This window comes from Misgurnus anguillicaudatus, chromosome 6 (assembly GCF_027580225.2).
Source record: "Misgurnus anguillicaudatus chromosome 6, ASM2758022v2, whole genome shotgun sequence".
Lineage (NCBI taxonomy): Eukaryota > Metazoa > Chordata > Actinopteri > Cypriniformes > Cobitidae > Misgurnus > Misgurnus anguillicaudatus.
In genome coordinates, this window is record NC_073342.2 from 922,247 (window position 1) to 947,389 (window position 25,143).

The 25,143-nt window shown below is 35.3% G+C and overlaps 1 protein-coding gene across 3 annotated transcripts in view; it reads right to left on the minus strand.

Moving 5' to 3' along the window:
* The window catches only part of ano1b (anoctamin 1, calcium activated chloride channel b), a 49,428-nt gene that overhangs the window by 13,214 nt on the left and 11,071 nt on the right, over nt 1-25,143 (minus strand). The window contains exons 2-15 of one of the 3 annotated variants that reach the window (XM_055191776.2): nt 21,194-21,354; nt 17,724-18,047; nt 15,279-15,377; nt 15,029-15,180; nt 14,826-14,880; nt 14,692-14,743; nt 12,103-12,158; nt 11,811-11,852; nt 9,872-9,936; nt 9,667-9,801; nt 3,742-3,902; nt 905-987; nt 762-773; nt 426-497 (exon numbers count right to left, since the gene is read on the minus strand). In XM_055191776.2, coding sequence (XP_055047751.1) covers nt 426-497; nt 762-773; nt 905-987; nt 3,742-3,902; nt 9,667-9,801; nt 9,872-9,936; nt 11,811-11,852; nt 12,103-12,158; nt 14,692-14,743; nt 14,826-14,880; nt 15,029-15,180; nt 15,279-15,377; nt 17,724-18,047; nt 21,194-21,295 — 1,410 coding nt within the window. In that variant the 5' untranslated portion in view covers nt 21,296-21,354. Of the gene's footprint in view, nt 1-425; nt 498-761; nt 774-904; nt 988-3,741; nt 3,903-9,666; nt 9,802-9,871; nt 9,937-11,810; nt 11,853-12,102; nt 12,159-14,691; nt 14,744-14,825; nt 14,881-15,028; nt 15,181-15,278; nt 15,378-17,723; nt 18,048-19,752; nt 19,951-21,193; nt 21,355-25,143 lie in introns of those variants that run through there. The other 2 variants (XM_055191777.2, XM_055191778.2) reach the window with 2 other exon arrangements.

Below are 25,143 nucleotides of genomic sequence, written 5' to 3' on the forward strand. Positions count from 1 at the left end.
TCTCTGAAAATGGCTAAACATCCAATGCCTAAGAACACAACAGGAGTTTTGAAGTTTATCGGTTTGGTTGAATTCTACAGGATTTTGTGAAGATATGCGTGCTGTGTGTGTGTGTGTCTATACAGTCAGCAGCCCTTGATCATTTACATGCATCTATGCTCTGCTGAAAAAATGGGATTAGAATACAGTTGCGCTGAGAATCCATCAAATGATAATTAAAAAAAAACAAAGTAACAAGATGTAAAGTCAGGCCTGAAGACAGATGTGTCAGAATAAAACACCACCGGAACATACAGATGCTGTATTTCAACGTATGTTATATATATAACCATAAGATAACAGATTAAAACAGTATTTTGAAATGTAGGCAGCTAAATTTCAAGCATCACCAATGAGAAACATCATCACAGAATGAAAATGTTCACCTTTGGTGATCTGTGCTCTTTCTTTAGGGATTTCTGCATGACTCTGAATTCATACTCAGCTCGCGGGTGATCCTGAGACAAAAACACATCAACACATGATCATACATACGAAAACATAACAGGAAGAGAAAGAGAAGACAGAACGAAAGAGAAAAAAATAAAGTTTAAATCCAGTTATTGAGAGACACCGGCAGGAGGACTATATAAAACAAATGTATTTCAATGCAGTTCAGGAAGATTTGTGGATAAAGAAAGTTGTTGTAAGAGACAGCGGGAATGTTGGAAGCATAGTGAGAGATTGGAGTTGATTACAAGAGTTTTGAATTTGTTCCAAACCTTCAGTGCTTCCTATAAACACCAGGGGGAAGAAGAGGATGACAACATTAACTTACAGACCGATGAAATGACCTTGAATACACAATGACAGCCTTAATGACTATATGCGTTATACTGTATGTTAAAGTGTCACGTGATCAGACCTCCTCCTCCTCAAAGCCTGTGAGATCCCACTCATAGTTCAGACACATCTGCCGTCTCTTCCAGTGCTCCATGAAGAAAGCGGCTGAAACACACACAAGAGATGAAACACAGAATTCATTTAGTCCAATTGTATTCATAGTGGATGAGTTATGTTCCGCTTCACGTTTAAAAGGAAATGAACACTCAGATGACTTCATTACACCTGAGAAACTATTAGGAGAAAAGATGCTAAATGTAGCAGAATCTGATGAAATATTAACATTTTCATTAAAGAGATTATTAATAATCATGTGTGCATGAGGAAAGAAGCTAAATCTGTCTTTGGGTGAAGCTGCAGACATATTATACATTTAAACAGCCACGTTTCATTTGTGTGTTCTGGTTTGTGTGTCTTTTGCAGTGCACATCTCTTCTGCCAAAATAAAGCTTAAAAAATTACTAATCTTGACTCATGTCTCTTCTATACATGCACACAAACAACACAGTTCAGGAAGCTCACATTCAAACTTTTCTCATTATTACCGTAACTACTAAAACTACATCAGTAACATCCACAAAACATTTGCACAGAAGCTTGGATAAAGTAAAATGAAATTTAAATATTCGAGAGGATGCACCCAACACAGTTTGTGTCTTCTCTCCTGTTATAGAGACATCACTGATACAGTATGTTCTGGTTCTTCATTATTTTGAGAATACACAAGAAGAGGAAAAGCACAGGTCAATATTTTCTTAAAATAATTTTTTTCACCAAACCCCTTAGTATGCATGCAGAACACTCTTAGGCCCTGTTTACATTAGAGCATTTGCGTTTTAAAACGGCATTTTAAAATGAAAACGATCCTCGTTTATACTGGCATTTTAAAAAGAATCTTCATCCACACTATACACGACCATAAACGCATGAAACATGACCAATCACGTAACTGGGCATGCGCATAAAAGTGTAAAATAACCTATTACTCTAATAATAGCTTACCTTTGCGCATTCATGCAGCCTAGGGGTGTGCGATATTGACAAAAATTCATACCTGGATCATTTTTCCCAGCAACTACAACAGACACTATTTTGAACCTATAAAAATATATTGTTCTAGCTCCCCCCTACAACATATTCATTTGATTAATAGGTTTATGTTGATGTTATAAACCAAACAGAAAGGTCTTTATGATTTTAAAAGGAAGCATTCAAGTGAACAGTACTAAACAGAAGCAAACTTGAAGCAAAAATAAATTTCAGCAAATGCAAACTTCAACTTATCTTCCCTTACCTGTCGCTGTTCAGTGTGCAATTATTTAATAAAAAATTATTATGACGTTAATTTTTAAAAGTGTGAGATGTCCGTGCACGTCTTCCACTAGCAACACAGAAGTAGCAAAACTAAATATTAATATGACGTTGATTTTATTGTTTTTATTAATTTATATTCACAAAACTTATCAACAAAACATCGATTAAAATTAAGAGACAAATTATATGAAACGAAATTCATTAAAGTAGCAAACAAAACCTAAATTAAACTCGAAAACAATGTCTGACCCATTACAATTTTCCCTTCATATTGACCTTAACAAAGCCCTATATGGCAGTTAAAATTACAGTCTATCTTTCGTAAGAAGCTACCTAAATTTAAACAAAACATAAACAACATTACAACAATATTTAAACCTAACAATACTCAAAGATAAATATAAAACAGACATTATCTATAAAGATACATGTTAAAACAATCTGATATAGCGTTTATAATAGGTGGTTGTTTACTATGTTTATTATGTCTGTCACGTTAACATCAGCTGTTCGTTTACATAAGACTTCGTCTTCGTTCATTTACACTGCAGCACAACGTCTGAGTTCTCAAACTAGAACAGGGTCTTCAGCGCTTTCGAACGAATCCGTTTATGAGGGTCGAAAACGGTGGTGTAGTGTACATGAAAGGCGTAAACGTAGCAAAAGTAACGCGTTTTAAAGGATAAACACATTAATGTAAACATGGCCTTAGAAAATACAACATGGGTGATACACAATTCTTTTATAAAGCTTTTATGCTACTGAGTCGTTCACTATCCATTGTAAGGAGAACAAGCTTTTTTAAATTTGTTTTGGTTTTGAAGAACAAAGAAAGCCTTAGGGGATTTAAGTGACACAAGGTTAAGTAAATAATGACTACATAGAGTTTTCTGTTTCTCTCACTGTTAGTGGTTGTTCTCACAGGATGCGTTCTTGTGTACTGCTTTGTTTGTTTTTGGTCTATTTTTGGTCTATGCAGTATACTAAACAGAGCATTCTGATGGATCCGAAAGTGTTTTCAGAATCGTTCAGTATTGTGAAGATGACGTGAACTTTAGACACATAAATTTAAATCTGTAGAGTACTTATATCCACATAAGAGTCTAAGTGACGGAAGAAATAAAGACAATGGCTCTTAAAAGAAGAGGTTTGGGTACATTATGTACAATGTACCTTACATTTATACCTATAAAAGACCAAAACTGTCTTCAGGCTCTTTGCAAACAAATGGAAAGCACTGTAAATCTGCTGTGTGAACTCCATGCCCTTAAACAGGGTGGAAGTCAATGACTTCCTGCCCAAAATCCCTCAGCAGACGACACTGAACAGAACAGAGGAACATTACAGAAATCTGCAGATCTGCCTATAGTCACAGAGACACGCAGGAAGCAAATGTTAAAGACGCCAAGATGAACTAAAGGATATAGAGTTCAAAATGAGCCGGAAAGAGAAAGATATACAGTAGTGAAGGAGAGCCGGGGAAGAGTGTATATCCAGATGTGAAACGGGACAGTGATTGTGTCATGAAGACAGTGCTGATCTCACCCCACAGCGCCATGAAGATAGAGAAGAAGACGGTGGCAGGATTATCAAACAGATGACTGGCCCGAGCCGTCCCGCACGCTGTGCTCAGATTCCAGTAACTGCACACTCGATCACAAAGCGGACACATGGTGACGTTCTTCCGCGGATCACAGATTTCCATACTGACAAAAGAAATAAAGAGAGAGAGAGAGAGCGATCAATATTAACAAGAAATGGTTTGACAATGATTGCAAAACATCTTCGAAAAGAAGTGAGAACTCTATTAAATCAGAATTATAGAGAACATTACCATGAGAAACAAAAACTTTAAAAATACCCGAAGAAGGAAAAAGAAATACAAAACCAATTAAGAGAAACTGAACAATCTCTAGAAACAAACCAATACAAATAAAACCATGAACAAATCACCATATAGACCGTTTCATCGGAGGCAGGTGATACAAATCTGGATCCGAACCTTACTTCCGGTTTCGTTTTTTTTAAGGTCTGACTAGTTGCTAAACTGATCTCTTGAACAAATGCCTCGTCGAAAATAACAAATGTATTGGTTTCCAATGTGTTGTTCTCTTGCTTGTTATATAAATAAACTACGTTTAAAGAACTTTGTTGTTATTTATTCTTAGCGGAGTTTACCGGAAGTTACGTGCAGCCGCTTGTTTATGTTGTTACTGCTGAAACGGTCTATACAACAAACTAAGTGTCAACTATTAAAAATGATCAAAACACTTTATTTACACTGGATAAATTATGCCACACTTAAACCCAAAAATGCATGTGGTAAAGACATGAGATGATCTTATACACAGATCACACATTTAAACTATAGCCATTCTTAAACTCTTTAATATCATTTTTAGTGCAGGTGTATTTTCCTACATCTGGAACCAAGGTCTCATTAGACCAATTCATTAAAGCAGTGACAAATCTGACCCGAATAACGCGTGAATATTGTGTAAACAGCAATTGAGGTAAACTTTTCTGCAACATTTTAAACAGCAGACTCTCCATTACCTTACTGACAACTGGTTTTCAATTAAAATACAGCACATCAGACCACTTATACAGTACACTCTACATAACCTTATTGACAAGGAAAGCAACCAAAATTAAAGGAAATGCTTATCATGCTTTGCTGACTTCAAAAAAGCTTTTGTCTCAATCTGGCAAGAGGGACTTTTACTTCAGTTGACTTAATGTAGCATCGGCAGGAAAACATATGACATTATTAAATCAATGTACACTAACAACTAATTTGCTGTTTAAAATTGGGAATAAACACTGATTTTCTCTTACAGAGTCGCAGAGTGAGGCAGGGTTTTAGTCTAAGCCCCACGCTATTCAATATATAGATCAATTGAATTTGCAAGATAGTCACCAGCATCTCGTCCAACCTCTTTGCAGGTGATCTGGGGCTGCTGTCACCTACAAAAGAGGGTCTACTACAGCAACATCCGGACAAACATAAATGAAGTCTCTAATTATTAATTAATTGGCACAGTAATTAATTTGATTAAAAAATGTAATCACCTGACAGCCCTAATTTAAACTTCTTTTTGATAGAATGTTTGTTCATTGTTACCATGATTGATAACAATCATGTGTTTAGTTGAGAGGGGAGCACAGTTGCTTTGGTCAGGAGACCTTTCTGTGTTTGCATGTTCTCTCTGTGGCAGTGTGGGTTTACTCCCACAGTCCAAAATCATGCTTTTAGCTGAATTGGATATACTAAATTGCCCTTCACCTAACTTGTGTGTGAATTAACTTTATTGATAGATGCTAGAATGGTGTTTATACAGTCATAATCCTTTGAGTTGTGATGCCCCGTTTAGTATACCTGGCCCCAAATAAACACCCAATAGAGACTCTGCAGACTGAAATCTAAAAAATACATGCTCAGCGAAAAAACCCAAACAATGCTTGTGGAGCTGAATTAGGACTGTGTACCCACTATTAAAATACAAAAAAGCCATTTAATTCCACGCTTACCTAAAAACCAGCAATTCACAAAATCTCCACTACAAAGCATTAAGAATTAATCCCAGAGAAAAGCCACCTCAGCCAATTTATTATCGTAGATATCATTTATACCTTGGTTTCTAACATGTATATTTATTTCACATTTGAATGCAATAGGCTTTATGTCCAGCTGCACTACTTCCTGAACTTCAGCCAGCTCCTTGTTTCTTGTCTGCCATTATTGGCAAGCTGATTAATCCAGGTGTGCCTGACCCCAGTAGTCACAAACAAACTGATTAATCCAGGTGTGCCTGACCTCAGTAGTCACAACAACAATAATCAGACACACCTGGATTAATCAGTCTGTCCAACAATGGCAGACAGGAAACAAGGAGCCGGCCGAAGTTCAGGAAGTAGTGCAGCTGGGCATAAAACCAATTGGCAATGTCAAGATCATTTTTATCATGCCAATAAACTATTTTGAATCTCAGTAACACTTCATTTAATTGGTGTCGCATAATAGTTTATAAAATAATAAAGGGCAAATTTATGTTCTTTAGATAGAGAACCATGCCTATATACCTTTTTTAAAGTTAATAATATAAAGTGCATATAATGGACATCACATGCAAATCCATCAAAAAAAAAAAACCTTTTACTTTATTTATTTACCTAAACATATTGTTTAGCTGTGTATTTCTTGCTTACATTCATTAAAGAGGACATATCATGAAAATCTGACTTTTCCTATGTTTAGATGCTATAATTGAGTGCCCAGTGCTTCTATCAACCTAGAAAATGTGAAAAAGATCAACCCAGTAACTTAGTTTTGGTAAACCATTCTCTGCAAGCGTGTGAAAAAATAGGCCATTAATATCTGGCTCTCCTTATGATGTCAAAAAAGGATATACCGCCCCTTAATCGAACCACGGCACTGCCATTTAGTAAAGAGATCAGCTCATTTGCATTTAACCGGCACATTTTTGCTCACGTTATAACATGTTATAATAAATTATCTATATGGTATTTTGAGCTAAAACTTCACATAAATACTCTGGGCACACCAAAGATTTATTTTACATCTTTAAAAAGTCTTGTAAAATGTCCCCTTAAAGGGGGGACATGGTACTTCATGCACTCTGGTGGCTTATTAACACACTTAAAGAGTTATAATCCTCATGTTAAACAAATGCAAAGTGTGAAAAAACATGAGAGCTTGCGACAGAGTATTTTTTGGCCAAACAAATGCCTTCTCTTTCCTTCAGAAAGTTTTTTTTCCGAACATGGGTACCCCGCTCATTAGCTTCCTTCGAGTAGAAGTCACGGACATCACTGCACGCGACAGTTTTTTTTTTAACAAGACTCAACAATGGCGGGCATTATTGAAATAATGAATATAGTTTGTTTATCTGGGGTAGCAGAGGAGTTGCAGACAGTAAGTTCAACTACATCAAATGAGTGTGTTTTGTTGGCAATTGGCACGTAAGTGCATATAATGTAAACAGAACGAACATGTATTGAATCATTAAGTTATCCAGAGATAGTGGGATAATGTTTTGAGTATGTTGCTTGCTTTGTGACTCACTCCTCCCACTGGACACTTCTGGGATTTTGTGCTTCTTCAGAAACAATCACAAGACCTGATCTCTCTAAATCGGATAAAACTAAAAACTCTTCAGATATGCAATACTAATCTACTCAAGCTTTAAATGATAAAGTCACAGAAATCTTAGTTTTGATTTATATATTGGTAAACTTAAAGTAAACTTAATCACTTACATTGTTGTGTATTGGACCTATGCTTTAAAATCTTAGTTCATTTAACTTTAATTTTAAACACATAAACATAAAAAATTGAAGGGCAAAAAACTTTAAAATATTAATACAAAATGCTGCAATGAATCCCTAAAGATTGATTTTACTCATTGATTTTTCATTGATTTCAATCTTTGACATGATCTTAGTCAATTAATAGTAAAGATTTCAAGATTGTATTTACACATAATGTTTTTCACATTATTTTATGAAATAGTCAATCACTAAAAACGATTTTTGCTTTGTTTACACAGGTCACATAGTTTTAAGTATTGAGCCTGTTGAGCAGTTTCAAACCCTAAAAGATATCTGATTATGGGCATCATACCAAAGTAAATATTTATTTAGATACTAATTTAAACATGATAAAAATTTATTGTTTTATTATTTCTATTCTAAAAACAAGGTTAAGTGTAAAAACTGTAGAAATGGGTCCAAAAGGTCATTTACAGAATTTGTCATAATATCCTGACAGTGAGAAACTCCAGAGGGAATTTTTAGACAGATGTTTGCTTTTATATGTTCTTTCTCACAGTATACACTTCCTCTTTCACAGATCCAGAGTTTAAACTTAGGATGAGAGACTCATACTTTATTAGCCTGCAGTATTTTTAGACAAAAATGTGATAAAGGTTGATGAACTGTTATGCAACTGTGTTTAACTTAGACATGAGTTATTGACGATGTTTTTACTTTACTTACTTAAAATAGACCCTAGGACAGATGTTTTGGGGAACTAAGTGCTCATTCATGGATACTCCATTGTATTTATTGACTACATTATTCCTTTAAGCAAATGGACATCACAAGCATATCCAAAAAATACTGTATTTCTTTTAAGAAGCTCACCAAAGCATGTGTTGTGTATTCGGTTATTCTTTAAGTATTAATACTACTACTAATAATAATAATTTTGATTATACCAAAATTAATATAAAAGTGATTATTTCTAATCTTCTAGCACTTTTTTACAGTGTACAAAGTTGCAGCGACTAACCTCATCATCTGTCTAAACAAAACTGCTCGATGCTTTCAACATTGCAATTGTTTGTATTTATCGCTCTGTAAAAAAATGCATGTGTTTCAGCGACTAAAAACACAGCGGCATCTACTGGCCTGGCACACATAATTCAGCGTTTTAAATAGTTTTCTCATTTCCGTGTGTATGCAATTTTTTTAACGCAAAGAAAAACTTTTTTATTACATTTGTTGTTGTGTAAACATGCCCTTAAAAATATAGTATATAGAAAATAATATATTGTCATCATAAATAGATTATAGTTCGATAGCTCACTTGGTGCGGTTCGTTTGGGCAGGTGAGAATGCAGCTTTTGAATTCGGGTGCGCACCAAAACTGGACCAAACAAGCGGACCGAGACCTCCTTTAGGAGGTGGTCTCGGTACTCTTTCAAGGGAACTCTGTAGCGGTTTGTTTATGGTTAGAACGCAATCCGAGATCTAAAAACCTAACTATAAAAGTACTGCGTAATTTTGGACTAGATGCCGTAGTCAGCTGTGCTGTGCATTATGGGAAGAACATATTAGCACATGTATACGTTTTCAAAAATTCCTGGTTGCCTTAAAGTTTTAAAAGTTGAAATAATTTGGTCAGTTGTCCTCTGATATGGTATGTAACTTTATTAAGTATAAAAATTATCCAGAAACGTTTTACTTGTCCATTTACAACCCTAGGATTCCCCCTTTGAATTAAATGGTCTATTATTACCATGAAAGGGTAATGAATAATAATGTTGAGCTCTGCTCTGATTGATCTGCTCTGAGGCTCATGCCAGTAGCTCACATTAGTAAACAAACCATATGGGGCGATTTCCTGGACAGGGATTTGACTAGTCCTAGACTAAAATATATGTAAGAGCAACCCGACCAGTTTTTTACTATAAATACAGTTTTTTATTCTACAGCACCTTTAAATATAATCAACTTTCATCTTACTGTTTTTTAATTTGGCTAGTGATGAGTTGCTTTAAAAAATAAAGTTAAAATTGCAGCAATGTTTTTGATTGTAATGTCTTATTGTAATGAATTGTAATACTGAATAAAACAATTAATATTAATAACGGCATAAGATCTGGAATGTAATAAAGTCTTGTCCATTGGAAAAGTGCATTAGCTCAAAGTGACGTGTACACTCACCTGGGAATGTCATCATCAACAGTAACACATCCATAGAGGAACACAAAGACCCCGACTAAAGAGGCAGGGATCAGCATCTGTGTGTAGACCCCAAGCCAAGCAAAGTATAGACCGATCTTCTCTCCAAAGTACTTCCTGTAAGATAACTAAAAGATATTAACAATGATCCCACAACAATGGAGAATAATAGGACTTTGTGATTTACCTGATCAAACCAACAGGCTGATACTTATAAAAGACACTATAGCTGGCCCACTCTTCATACAGCAACTGAAATAATAAAGATAACAGACACAGCTTAATGTAACCATCATTCTAAAGGTATTCTCAGTTATTGTGTCTGCACACATTTAAAAAATTTTGAGCTGCATTGACTAATAAGAAACTGAAAATATTTATTTACACATGTATTTATTTCATGTGTGCTATGGTGATTCTAGGTAATGAATCTGTAAGGAAATAAGATCTGTGAATCTGAGAAGAACTGACGATATCCCTAAATTTGTGAAAAACTAAAGAGATCTAAAGTGATCTGTGAATCTGTGAATAACTGAAGTTATCTGTGAATCTGTAAAGAACTAAAAAGATCTGTGAATCTGTAAAAAACAGAACGAATCTGTGAATCTGTAAAGAACAGAAGAAATCTGTGAAGAACTGAAGAGATCTATGAATCTGTAAAACTGAAGTGATCTGCAAATCTGTGAAGAACTGAAGTGATCTGTTAATCTGTAAAGAACTAAAAATATATGTGAATCTAAGAATTGAAAAGATTTGTAAATCTGTAAAGAACTAAAGAGATATGTTAATCTGTAAAGAACTGAAGTGATCTGTGAATCTGTAAAGAACTAAAAAGATCTGTTAAGATGTAAAGAACTGAAGAGATCAAAGTATCTGTGAAGAACCAAAGAGATATTTGGAGAACTGTGAATCTGTAAAGAACAGAAGGGATCTGCGAATCTGTGTATAACTGAAGTGATTTGTGAATCTGTGTATAACTGAAGTGATTTGAGAATCTGTGAAGAACTATAGTAATATGTGAATCTGTAAAGAACTGAAGAGATCTGTTAATCTATAAAGAACTGAAGTGATCTGTGAATCTGTAAAGAAATGAAGAGATCTGTTAATCTATAAAGAACTGAAGTGATCTGTGAATCTGTAAAGAAATGAAGAGATCTGTGAACCACTAAAGAACTAAAGAGATCTGTTAATCTGTAAAGAACTGATGAGATCTGGGAATCTAAGAGATTTGAAGAGAAACTACAAAATAAAGAACTACAAAAATCTTAAACTAAGATACATTTACTTGAGAAGCAAAATTAAGATACTAAGTTTGGCTTTTTGGAAATGTTTACATTTAAAACAAGTAAATCTCTACTACTGGTTTAAAATGTTCGATTGAATTTATGTTATTGAATTAAGTGGAAACTTGAATTAAATTGATTTTTGTTGTTGGTGTTTATGCATCGAACCACAGTTCAGAGTCTGGCCTTCTTAGGAGTTTTGAGTTATAGTTAATCCTCCTTTCGAGATTGCAGCGTTGTCACAGATTGCAGAACTGGCCCTCCTAGCTAATTATGGTCCTCTAACACGTTTTTTTTCTTCGAAGAAATTTTTCTACCACTGGATTCTTTCTCCTAAAGAGTTTTTTAAACCCCTTGACCACAGCCTGCCTGTAGGCTTGCATACTGTGTGACTACTGATAACAGTTTAACTTATAACTTTTATTTATACATTACAGCAAACTGCTCTTATTAATATGGTTTCATTCTTAACCCTAGTGATTTTGAAACTTCTTTCTTTGATAGTATCTTAGCCTAAGAATTTCTTTAGGAAATATGCTAATACTAGCATAGTTTGGAATAGTTATTACATGCTAAACTGATCTACTTCTAACAATAATAAATGCCTCCATGCACTCCATCCTAGACCATAAAATTCATAATATGGCCTGGAATGGAAGACTACTTATTACATTTCTGTAATAATAACTTCGGTCCTGGAGGGCCGTTGTCCTGCAGAGTTTAGCTCCAACTTGCCTCAGCACACCTGCCTAAATGTTTCTAGTATGCCTGTTAAGACCTTAATTGGCTGCTTCAGGTGTGTTTAATTATAGTTGCCCATCCCTGACCTAGAGAAAAACTTACTTTTCTGTCGTTTGGTTCTGCGCTTTCTCCAGCAACATCACCCTGTAATGATAATGATAATAAAATCAGTGAGACTTATTTTGTAAAAAATATGTGTTGCTGCTGGATGCCCTTCTGTTACATGCACATTATTCAAAGAAAGTTGGACACTGATCTGAACGTACATCTAGATAAGATTGTTACTACAATAATCAATCAGTTCCGTACAGATTAATAGCTACATAATAAGATCTAAAGAACAGATTACCATCTACCCATTTAAACAAGTTTAAGAATACAGAAAAATACTTACATCATGTAATGGATAAGCTGCTGTATAAACTCCGCTGCCCAGTAGACTAGTTATTCCTAAACAATATTTAAAAAAAATATGATAGATTAATGCTTGATTTATAATTTGTGTTATAATCATAAGTTCACTGAAGACCCTAATAAGTTCACTGAACTCATTTCATTAAGTAAACTCGTTGCCTGAATTCAATTAAGTAATGGATCTCCCAAAAACGTTTTCAAGTTCACTTAACTTGGTGGCCACATAGACTGAACTAAAATTGCTAAGTTCACCAAATTTGGAGTTTTTACAGTGCACTTAACCAATTAAGTTCATGTGGTGTTCATAAAGACTGAACTTAAATTGTCATTTAACTTTATATAACAATTTGTAATGAAAGGTATTCAGGACTGACTCTATGTCAATCAATGAATGAACTTAATTCTCTACAGAAGCACACAAACTGCACAATGCTACAAAGAGTGTAAGATAATTCATATGTCCCATCAGTTGTTTTTCTTTGACCAAAATTAAATCATTCAAAATTTTCATGCGCAAGGGCTAATGGGTATTCCTCACCTCACATTCCTCAAGTTTATGGTTTTTGTAAGTTAATAAGTTAAATGAACAAAGATAGTTAAGTTATGGATCCATAATGCAAAATTTAAGTCATAATTGTTTTACTTCATTTCAACTTAAAATCGTAATGTTTTACTGTCTCATCTACACACAAAAAATAGTTTTCGTTCACTTGAAAAATTTAGGGTTGGTTGTGTGAATGTTAGAGGAATGTTACAATTTATACATTTCAAACTGTTACAAAACAAAATATTTCTGAATGTCCTCTAAACATTGCTGTAGAAAACACTATTCACTTATTAGGTTTATATGTTAGTTTTGTTTAATTTAAAGTCACCATTATGGTGATCAGTGTTTGTTTAAGATGGCTTTTGACTCTTTGGGCCCTATTTTAACGATCTAAGCGCATTGTCTAAAGCGCACAGCGCAACGTCTAAGTGGTCGTGTCCAAATCCACTTTTGCTAACGACAGGAAAAATGGTTTGTGCGCCGAGTGCATGGTCGAAAAGGGTTGGTCCTATTTTTTTAATGATTAATGGGAGTATTTTGGGTGTAACGTGCAATAAACCAATGAGAGTCTCAGCTCTAATCCCATTTAAAAGCCAGTTGCGCTGGCGTTATGTCTAATCCCTATTTAGATGACGGACTTTGTAAACTGAAAAACTAAGCGGAGGAAGAAGATCCCCAGTTTAAGATTAATGTTAAATAATTGTGTTGTTTTTCACTTGTATTGAAATTGTTATTTTTTCATTAAAACCCATTTTCTTTTAGTCATGGAAGAAAAAAAGCAGGCTTTTAATTGCTTTAAATGGCTATCCAATATCATAAAAAAATAATTCGCAAGTATGAAAGAAAAGGTTTGTACTTTAAAAATACTTTATTTGTAACAAACAGGAGATAAAGAATTTACAAACGACTCTCCGCAAGGTTCAGCACTTGGACAGCGTCAGTTTTTTTTAAGCATTACTTAAAAATGTTTCTCATCTCATCATATCCACAGGTACAGAGTCATCATATACAATAAATCGTGAGGTAGCATTAAAAAAAAACATTTAAAAACAGATTAAAGCATTTGTTTAAAGCAAAGCATTTATTTACTTACCAGGCTACAAGTGAAGCAGCTCTTTGTGCCTTCTAACATCTCATAATTAGTCCTCATTATGTCCAAGAGACTCAATAATAATCTTTTACATTCAATCCTTTAATCTTTCATATTTAAAAGCATTTTTGTGCTGCTGCGCATTCATGTATGTGTTAAGAAAACCCGCGTTGTCGTCCCGTTTAGGCGCATACTAATACTAATGCGCTCTTTAAATAACAAAAAAAAAAAAACATATTGCACCATTAACTTTAGACTTTAGACCAGGTTTTTGTTGGTCAATGGCGGAGTCTATTTTAGTTGCCTCAAAATAGCAACGCGCAAACAATGCACCTGAACACACCTCGTTTTCAGACCAGAACGCCCATGGGAGCAAAAGGGGACGCAAATGCATTTGCTATTTAAACAACGCGGCGCTAAACGTGAAAATTATAATTGCGCAGGGTGGAAACTAGCAAAAGACGCGTCGCGCATTGCGCCGGGTGTAAGATAGAGCCCTTTGTGTTTAAAAGACGTTTGTTGTGGTAAAAGAAGCCAATAATGTAATAACTACAATGGTGGTTAATATCTGATACTTGAGAAATTTATTCACACCGCAGTGCATGCTGGGAATCCTGGATGTGATTTGTAATTTGTACATACCCAGCATGCATTGAGCATGAAGCTTTGCATTTCTTTGTCACCATTGTTGAGATTCAGATGTGAACTATAACAATTATTTTTTTGTGGGATTAAGCAAAGAAAATTGTGAATTAAAACAATTTTTGTGTAGATGAGACAGTAAAACCTATTTTAAAAAATTAGTTGAAACAGCAGCACCACGAAAAACTTTTTACAGTGTAGATTAACTGGATTGTGTTGTTAACATGAAACACAGTGACTAAATACACAAAAATATTTGTGCACAAACATTCTTAATAGTAGAGACTTACCCATGCTAAATTTAGCTTTTGTGCACTTGGTTCGTTTTAAAACTTCAAATACCTAAAACGACATACATAGTAAACCTTAAAAAAGATACAATCCATGATTAATACAACATATTTAAAGAACAATTTATACTTACTAATGAACTTCTTGTTTTACTATCGAAAAAGGAATCTCTGTCAGACAAATCGAATCTATTAAGACAAAAACAACATTTTTTGGCATACTTCTATCAATTCCTACAGTACATTCACGCTGAAAACCCAAATATATATGAATTATTATGTTATGGAAGGCTGTGTTTTGAACATTCCAATGTGAAGATTATGTGCAGACACTTACAAATGTTGCTTTTCTCTGGAGAATGGGTACGAAAGATGCTTCACGTTGTGTATTTTGTGTTCATCCACGTTTGGGTGAAGGGGATCTGTCAGTTTGCAGACAAATGTATTGATCTTTTCCAATACACCTCTACTCTTCTTGACCTCATAAACCTATACAGTAACAGCACAACATCACAAATACTGATCACAAACTGCAAATGTAATGTTAGAGCACATAGTGAGTCTTTTGAGAGTTATACAAACTGAACTTTTTTGGTAGGCATCTTCATTTTCATAAACTCTGCCTCTCGACAGAGAACACCCCACGGAGCGTGAATCTTCACAAAGCCGACACCAGGAGTCTTTGTCTGAAAAGATTTAAAGGTTTTTCTCTGTCAGTCATGTGTGCATTTGAAGGGCTCCTTCTATGTTTTTTCATGTTTTCAGTTAAATTTTTTTGTGTAATATTACTGTTTGATTATAAAAAGATGAAAAATTAAAGTTCACTTCAAAGGAAAAAGTATTCTCTATAGCAGAAACCACTTACAAAGAACCACAACAAATGTCTCATTTTCCTTTTATATTTTTAAGAACATATTTAAATATCTAGAATGCATTATATATGCACTGTATAAACGTGAGGAATAATTGACGAAGGGACGTTGAATTATTCGAAAATAATGCACAAGGTGGTAATAAATGATGCGAAGCAGAGGATGATGTATGCTTTGGATCATGAGTTGTTTCAAATCTTTGTCATACTTTATACCTCCAGCCATTTTGGTACAGGTTGGAAAAAGATTCAGAACTGGTTTGGATTTTTTAAATGTTCTTTATCAAAGAGCAATTTGGCTTTTCTATTCTTGAGGTTTATGAATGGTTTGCACCTTGTGTTGAACCCTCTGTATTTGCTCTTTTGAAGTCTCTTCATTGTAGACTTTGACAATGACATGCCTCCTTCCTTAAAAGTGTTCTCCACTTAACTGATGTTGTAAATGGGTTTTTCTTGGAGAGGAGAAAATCCTGCATTCATCCACCGCTGTTGTCTTCCATGGATGTCCATGTTTTTTTAAATTGTTGCTTAACTCTCCAGTGTATTCATTTTTATTTCTCAGATTGAACCATATTGTTGACCACTTCCAATGTTGCTGCTATCTCTCTGATGGATTTGTTTCATTTCTAAAATCGAACAATGCACGGAGAGCTTCTTTTACTGCATGATGAAGATTTACAGCAACAGTGTCTGCATGCAAATGCCAGACTTAGAATCAACTCCAGAACTTTTGCCTGCTGAACTGAAGAAAAAATAACAAAGAAGGACTTGCCCACACCTACAAAAAATCATCTTTTAAGTCAATTGTCCAATTACTTTTGGTCCCTTGAAAGAAGGTGCTACATGTTAAAGAGCTGTTATTCCTAAATCTTATGTCCAATTTGAATGTGAATACCTTTAAATTAAAGCTGAGTGTGTATACTTTAAACACATATTAAATAACAACTAAACTAACAAAAAATGTGTCCAAATATTTATGATCCTGACAAGTGATGGGAATAACAGTGTTATAAATAAACGGCGTTGATAATGGCATTGCTTTTTTCAGTAAAGAGTAATCAAACCAATTACTGTTTCCCCCTGTTACAATGCTGTTACCATTACTGACAATACAATGCTGCACATCAATATAATTGATCTCACTGAAGCAATTTTCATTCAAGTAGGCTCTCTCTCAAGTCTCAACCAGACAGTAGACCTGCATTGTTTTTTTTCTTTGGTGTGTGTTTTGGGGGTGGGACACATGTTGTTTGATTACACACATGTCTGAGCACATGTACAGTCCGAGCAGTGGTGTAATCTTGGCGACTTTGTCGCTAGATTTAGCAACTTTCTAGACCCTTTTAGCGAACTTATTTAAAAAAAAAGCGACAAGGATAAATCTAGTGACCTTTACTGGTGTGGTTGGAGACTTTTGAAAACTGATGTGAAAGCATTTATCATTCTCTCTTCTCAACGAGCAGAGGGTGCTGCTGCTGCTGTGGTCCCTATTCCCATCCCAAACCACTCAAAGAAAACCCGGTCCTCTTACAGCAGTCCCTCCAAGTCACACACACCGACAACGACAGATTGATGGCAAGTACAACAAGCTTAAAGGTAGCGTTCGCAAACACTGCAAGTATAATAAGCACTACTTTTCCATCGTTGAGGTGAAAGGTAAGTATGTTTATGTACCGTGCAACTCAGAAAAAAGAGAAGAAAGAAGTCTCTCCACTTCTGTGGCAAGCTATTCTGATCTAATGAAGCACCTCACATCGTCACATGCTGCCACAAAATTAGTGGTTTCTCTTTAGTGTCCATTTCATTAATTTAACATATTTAATACTGGGGGCATCCAAGTTATTTGACATATTTAAACATATTTTTTAAGTAACACAGTTACATTCACTTTTATAGTGATGTTTGTGTGTGTGTGTGTTTTACAATAACTAAAAGAGAAAAGAGTCGATGTTTAGCTTAAAACTGTGTTGTGGTCATATATAGTGCTTTGCAACATGACAATGTGTCTTTTGTCCATTTTCACGGTGAGTGCTCATTTGAATTTAACTGAGCTCAGCCAAAAAGAAAAACAGATCTATTGCCCACAAAAGCCCTATGGTGTGGGAATGTGGTTCCCTTCCAATCACGTTCCCAAAGTAATCATGAAGAAATAGACACATACCTCCTCTTCTCTCTCCAGCTCCAGGCCCATCTCCATCAGGTTAATCTCAAACTCCTCACGCCGTAAACACTTGTCATCATCGTGGTGGTTCATGTTGTGAGCACGAGAGCCTGCTTCAGGGTCATTTTTGGGTGGTGGTGGCCCTCGACCACGGCGCAGGGTACGAGTGAAGGCGTTGTCAATAAGATGTATCGTATGCCGTCTTGAGCTACTGGTCTTTTTGATCTGGTAAGTGAGGATGTAGTCTACCCGTCTCTTGCCATCCTGGAAGTACAGACCACGCCGACAAAGTGTGTTCTCCTCTGGACTGAGAGCTTTCAGGAGCTGAGGGGAGAGGAAAGGGGACAACATCAGCACTGAGCAGTCACTGTGTGTGTGTTTGTTTGTGTGTGTGTACCTCGTAATTATCAGATAGGAATACCAGTATTTTTGTGACCTCGTGGGGACATTTTAAGGTCCCCTGTGAGGAAACAAGCTTATGAATCAAACAGAATGATGTTTCTTGATCTGAAATAGTTTTCTGTTGGGGTTTGGGTTTGGGTTAGGGGAAGGGAATAGAATAAATAGTTAAAACCATTACGTCTATGGAATGTCGAATTGCAGTAGAAAAAGAAATAAACAGGATATTTTTTATAAAAAACAAACAAACAAACAAACAAACAAGTGAATTAGTCAACTGCTTAAAACAATCTGTTATATTCATAATGCTATCAAACAAGACCATGTATAAAATGTTTCATAAACTGTATCATCTTACAGTAAAAGTACAATTAAACTTTTATTAACATTTTTATAAACATTCACATCAATATAAGGTAACACATTAGTCAAAGCATTAGTTCAGGCTGGGTTGCTCAAAACACTGACTAGAATCACTGCACTGTAATACTGTAAGATCATAAACTGTCAGAAATAAAGGTACAAACGCTGTCTCTGGGGCAGATCTCATTAAAAAAGGCCTAATATGTACCATAAAGGTAGAGATTTGGTACCAGTAGGCAAATTTAGGTAAAAATGTGTCTTATTTAAAAGGGTACCGCCTCACGGTGACAACTTTTGTACCTCTGTATCTCTGGGAGTGTAAAATGTCAAAATACCTGTAAATACAACCTTAAATCAACTTGTTAACACTTGAATAAGGTTGTATTTGTAAATGCATTAGTTAACAATCCTTCTAGAACATTTACTAATCTTAGTCCATCTTCTTTCTGCATAAACTAATGCATTTTTTAAATCAAAAGTGTCCATTATAAGCAACTTTAAAAAAATCGAATTTATTCCCAGTTTATCAGTTATGTAATTACTATAGTAATACCAGTAAATTAAGCACAATTACATGCGAATAACATGTTGTTCTTACTCAGTACTTAAATGTATAATTACACTGTATACAGTGACACCCTAAAATAAAGTAACCAAACACTTTTCTTTAAAATGACTTTCAAATTGTACAACCTTGGATAAACAATTATTATTCTTTACATTAACATGACATGTATATAATATACTCTGCAGTTGCTGAATCATTTGTAGGAAAAAGGCCAAAAGACTTACATATTGTATTTGTGTGTGCTGGTCAAGAAGGCAATTGATAGCGAACACATCATATTACAAACATGCCTGTACATATATGCATAAGGCATGTGGTCTGGGTCAGTTTTAGATATGACATAAAAGTTTATGTTTTTGAAGTCTTTATTTATGAGGTCAGCTTTTTTTGTACAGCTCCTGCAAGTGATCCAGCAACTGCAGAGCCTGTTCTGCAGTATAACATTTCCTCTGGTGTCGATCTACATCTTACAGGAACATTTGCTCATGCTTTATGACACATAAGTAAATATAGACCTGCCATGTTTTCATCTGTATAATTCAATCTGTACTGTGCTGTAGATATATTCATATTTCAATCAAATTCAAGTCAATGAAAGAGCTATTAATAGCAGTAATTCATAGGATCAGGTGTGCATTCTTGCAGGTATCAAATATGTCTAGAAGTTTTCAAAAAAACATTGATTCATGCCACACTCACTTGGAATTTTCCATGAAAAACTACATCCTTTAAAAAGTGCCTTGATTTGCAGACGCTTTGTAGTTGAGACCCTTGACTTTCACTCTCAGATAAATTCATCTCCCAATCGCAGTTTGATCCTGCCTCCAACCTGCTCTCGCTCTCTCTTAATTTTTAACCCTGCTTTCTGTTCTGCTTTCGGTCTTTCAAAATGAAGTAAGCCTAAAGTCATGAACTGAACCCTGTTGATATTTGAGAGGAGTAAGAGGAGCCAAGAGCTAATATTAGATTCAACTATAAAGCCATACATCAAACTCTCCAAGATCCCTTACTCAAGTCTTATGCATCTATTTAATGAAGTGTTCATTGTATAATGAGGTGTTTGTCTAAACATACTTTGTATGTTGATTTTAGATTTGTTGGTGTTGAATAGCAAAGGCCTATTTAATAAAGTATTTTTACATTTCAGATAGCAACCTGTAAATAGATCTTAGCATGTAAGACAAGTAACTTGTGCTCTCTCTGTCCAGGTTTCACATGATTTTATATGCACATACTTATGCAAAAATCACAGTTTTGACAGAAATACGGTCCTACCATCAAACCTAATGAAGCCTGGTTGTCAAGCTAAAACCGATCTTTTAATCCTTAGTTTGTTGAACTTTATTTGTGATTAAGGCACAGCTATGTGTGTCTGAGCTACGGTTAATCAGCTTAGTCAGAAATGCATTTATAGGCTATGTATGTTGTTACAAAGAAAGATATCACAAGTGAAAGAAAACAACCTTCAGTAGTCATGCACTTGAGTAAACTAAACTGCTTCTTTGACTAAACCACAATTTATTATTTAAAAAAATAATAATTTTTCCCACACTGCAATTCCTCTAAACCAGGGGAACACGTCCCACAAAGGTGTCTCAACTGACACGCATGATGATTTATACAGCATAATTAAATAATAAATGCTTTTTAAAAAAAACTTTCAGGTGGGACGCTGCAGTCATGAGTGAGTGTCTAGAAAGTGAAAAACCGCATACAGATCCACAGGTGGAGCATAAACTTTCCACATGCAGATGCTTGTGTTACGTGGAACCAAAAAATACTGCCGTTTCATGGCAGGCGCCAAGAAAAGCGGCAACTGTGGGGCGATTCCGACGCTAGCCGCCTAAAGCTGCATTCAGACTAGCAGCGACTAGCAGTAGCAGAGCGACACGATCCCATTGATTTCAATGGAAGCAGTTTCAATGGAAGACGACGAACAGCTGCTCCAAAACTGATTATGTTGGGAAGGAAGCATGATTTAAAAGCACAATGTCTGTGTTTTATGACTTCAAACTGTTTTATAGTTAGTTATTAGTTATACAGTTCAGATTTTCCACCAAGACATTTCAAAGTATTGTGTGCCACATTGTTCTTGTTGCCACATGGAGTTAACTTTCTAAAACTAAATAAAGAGACTTACCATTGAATCTTGGAGATCATAACCAATATCATCTATGGATTTGATACTGACGATAACTTGCTGCTCTTTGTTTATTACAGAGTGATTCTGCTCATTTTTCATTATGGCAGTTGTGAGGAAAGCAATGAAGTCCTTTAATAGATTTGGGATTGGAGTTTAATCTGAAGATATAAAACAACATAACATATCATTTATATTTGGCAAACATTAAAAAATTACATTTAGAAATGTTTATAATTCACTTAATTGTACATATATGCTTTAAAAAAGATTAAATTAAAACAATGTTGTTTTTATTGGGGAGGCTTATGTCCTACGTAGTATCTGATCATTATAAATTTCTGTGATAACACTTTACAATAAGGTTGTATTTTTTAACAATTAGTTAGCTATGCATTATGCATGGGGGGCAACTATGCATTAGCTAACATAAACTAACAATGAACAATACTTCTACAGAATTTATAAATTTTTCATGTTAATTTTGGCATATATTAATACTTCTGCAAAATCAGGTGTTGTAACTGTTATCATATTGTTCATTGTTTGCAATGTGCTCCTGTATAGCTCAGTGGTAGAGCATTGCGTTAGCAGCGTAAAAGGTCATGGGATTGAACCCAAAAAATACACATACATACTTATAAAAGAAGAAGAAATGTATACCTTGTAATGCACTGCAAGTCGCTTTGGATAAAAGCGTCTGCCAAATGTAAATCTAACATTAACTAATGCACAATGAACTAACATGAATAACTGTATTGACACTAACTAACAATAACAAAGATTAAAACATACTGAAAACTATATTGTTTGTTCATGTCAGTCTCACAATATCATTCTGGTTTGTTAGTGTTTTAATCATGTTTCCCTTGTATTCATCCTCATGTTCATTTAGTCATTATCTTGTTAATTATTCAATTTCAGTTCTTGTTATCTCCCATTGTCTTCACCTGTGTCTTGTTTCATTTAATTATCTGTCTTGTGTATATATGCGCTGCCTGTCTTCAATAGCTCGTCTAATCTACTGGTAATGTGTTAAACCTAGTTTGTTATATGCCGTTGTGTCAGTGTGGATTATCTGTCTGTATGCCCTTTTCTTGTTTTATAATTAAAGTTTATAAAGTTTATCTACCTTCCTCGTCCTCCTTTATCCTCACCACATAGAAACCGTTACAGTTAGTTAGTGCATTTACAAATTTTACTAATACAACCTAAAGTGTTACCATTTGGGTGTTAATAAAGAGACATTAGATTAAAATCAGGTTACATACAGAGTGCCAAATGGATCAGTATTACCCAGCAAACGATTTCTGGTTCCCAGAACGTCCTGGGAATGTTTGTTTTTGTTCCCAGAACGTTCCCAAGAACGTTTTCTGCTGATTAGCCAGGAATGTTTTCTTAATGTAAATAGAACGTTCCTTTTAGGTTCCGGGAACGTTCTCAGAATTTAAATGGAATGTTTTATTTATGTTAAGAAAATTTTATTGGCTAACCAGCAGGGAACGTTCCCAGAAGATTCTCCTAACCTCTACATTCTGATTGCCTGTGCATAAATAATCAATCAACAAACGTTTTCTCTACATTGCTTTTATTGTTCATAATAAGAATTTGATAAACCATGAATTTAATTATATTAAAAACAAATATAAATTACATAAAAATACTTAATGATATTTGAAATAAAACATTATTTTTAAAAACATCTCATAAAATGTACATTAATTTACATAATACAATTTATACACCTTTTATTGAACAATAATTTATTAATTTTATTTATTTATAACAATAAATGATTTAGGTTCCCGTTAGGTAATAAAAATAAAACCTGCAGGGAACATTCTGGGAAGGTTACTGTTAGGTTACCTAAAATATAATCTGCAGGGAACGTTCTTGGAAGGTTCCCGTTAGGTAACCTAAATAACCTGCAGAGAACGTTCTGGGAAGGTTCTCTTTAGGTTATTAAAAAAATAATCAGAATCAGATTTCATTGTTATGTCAATTACTCACAACTACATATTTTTCTATTTACTGATATCACTGGATATTTATTATTTCCCTTTAATCAAATTCTGACAAAAAAAAGAGGTCTTAATTATTCCAACTCTAGATAATAAATATGTCTCTTGATGGCTGTACTCAGGGCCTAAAGTTAACTTTTTTGACCACCTGCCACAGTGACTTTTTACCAGCCAGGTTTTTTTTTGCCTGAATAGTGAATGATAACACTGTTTTTAATGTATGAATTAAATATAATTATTTTTTAGAGCTACAAAAGTGAATTTCTCGTTGTCTTAGGTTGTTTGATTAACATTAATGACACAGACTTAAGGAGGTTAATTGAGTTACTATCTCTTTAAGACCAGCACAGACACAGTTTTTGACTCTCTAGTCTCTATACATACACTTTAAGACATAACGAAATGTTTTATTAGAATAAGAATACGGTTGAGATCATTTTGTTTATATGTGCCCTGTCAAGAGCAGAAAGATTTTATGTACGCTTGCTTTTAGGAACGCGTCTCTCCGATGTGCCCTATTGAGTGCCCTTAAACAGAGACGGAGGGGGCACAAACTGCGCACATAAACGCCCCACATACATGGTTTTTATTACTCTATTCGCAAAATGTATGTTAATGTACTACAGTATAAGACACAGTAGCGCAACTCTCTCTAAAGTTTACACATCAAGAGTTCTGATCCGTCACAGCAGCACTACACATCTGTGAAACTGCGATTATACTGTAGCCTATGTCAGCATTGCGTTCACATCCCATCTCACCAACAGTTTAATACTTACTTGCACATCCAAACGTAGTCAGAGAAGTGCCTCATCTTCTTTCCAATCGCATGAACATTGCGAAACAGCAGTCGCACCCTCAATGAATCACTCAATTTGCATCAGTGATATGCGCAGGTTGATAAGAAATGAGCGGGTGCCGGTTACCCAAACAAATATTTTAATGATATTCTGGCCGCGGTCAGTCGGTCGGGTTTAAAAACTATTTTGAACAATTGCGGGCGGGTTAGTTGAAAATGTCGGTCGGGAGGGGGTTGTTTATACATTGACCCGCGCATCACTGATTCGCATTGGCTACCCGCCAATGTGGCTGGTAGATTGACAGTGTTACCCGCTAATTGCAAAATCGACCCGCATTTGGCGCGTGGTCGGGTGTTAATTTCAGGCCCTGGCTGTACTGTTGCATTGTCTTCTGCAGTTAAGAATCTAAATAATTGTCACACATTTTTGCGATAGAGTGCCGCAGGGATGATATATTTTTGTATGTACAATAAATGGATGGAGTGGCACACCAAAAACATCAATGGGAGGGAAGGGGCCAAAATGGTACAGTCCCAGAGAGGTGGGGCAGGGTGGGGATGGAGTCTTTGTCTTTCATGAAGGCCCAGATGGACCTGACCGGCCTCGTCCCAGTAGAAAAATCTGGAGTGACAGTTCTAGGAGGGATGGTAATCTGGGCAGGGCAGAACAGGAAATACAGGCCAAGAAGGAACAGGGAAATGAAGAGCAGAACCAGGAGATCCATGGCCAAGCCCAAAAGATCCCAGATTCCCAGGGCACGAGGCAGGCATCAAAACTGATAACGGAGACATGGTTTCTGGAGCTGACTCGGATTGAGATCTAACCTCTGGAGAAGAGTCACAAGTTTATTGAGGCTCTGGAGAAAACCCACAAGCTGACTGGGACGCTGGAGAAGACTCACAAGCGGAATAATTTTTGGAGGAGACCTGACCTGCTAAAGAGAGATGACCTCAATCCCTCCCAGAACGAAATACTGTACTCTCTAAAAAACTGACCAATAGTCTTAATAATGATAATGTCTGACTAACCAGGGCACAGGTTAGGAAACAAACAGACAGAACACATACACTCACCTAAAGAATTATTATTACCATACTAATACTGTGTTTGACCCCCTTTCGCCTTCAGA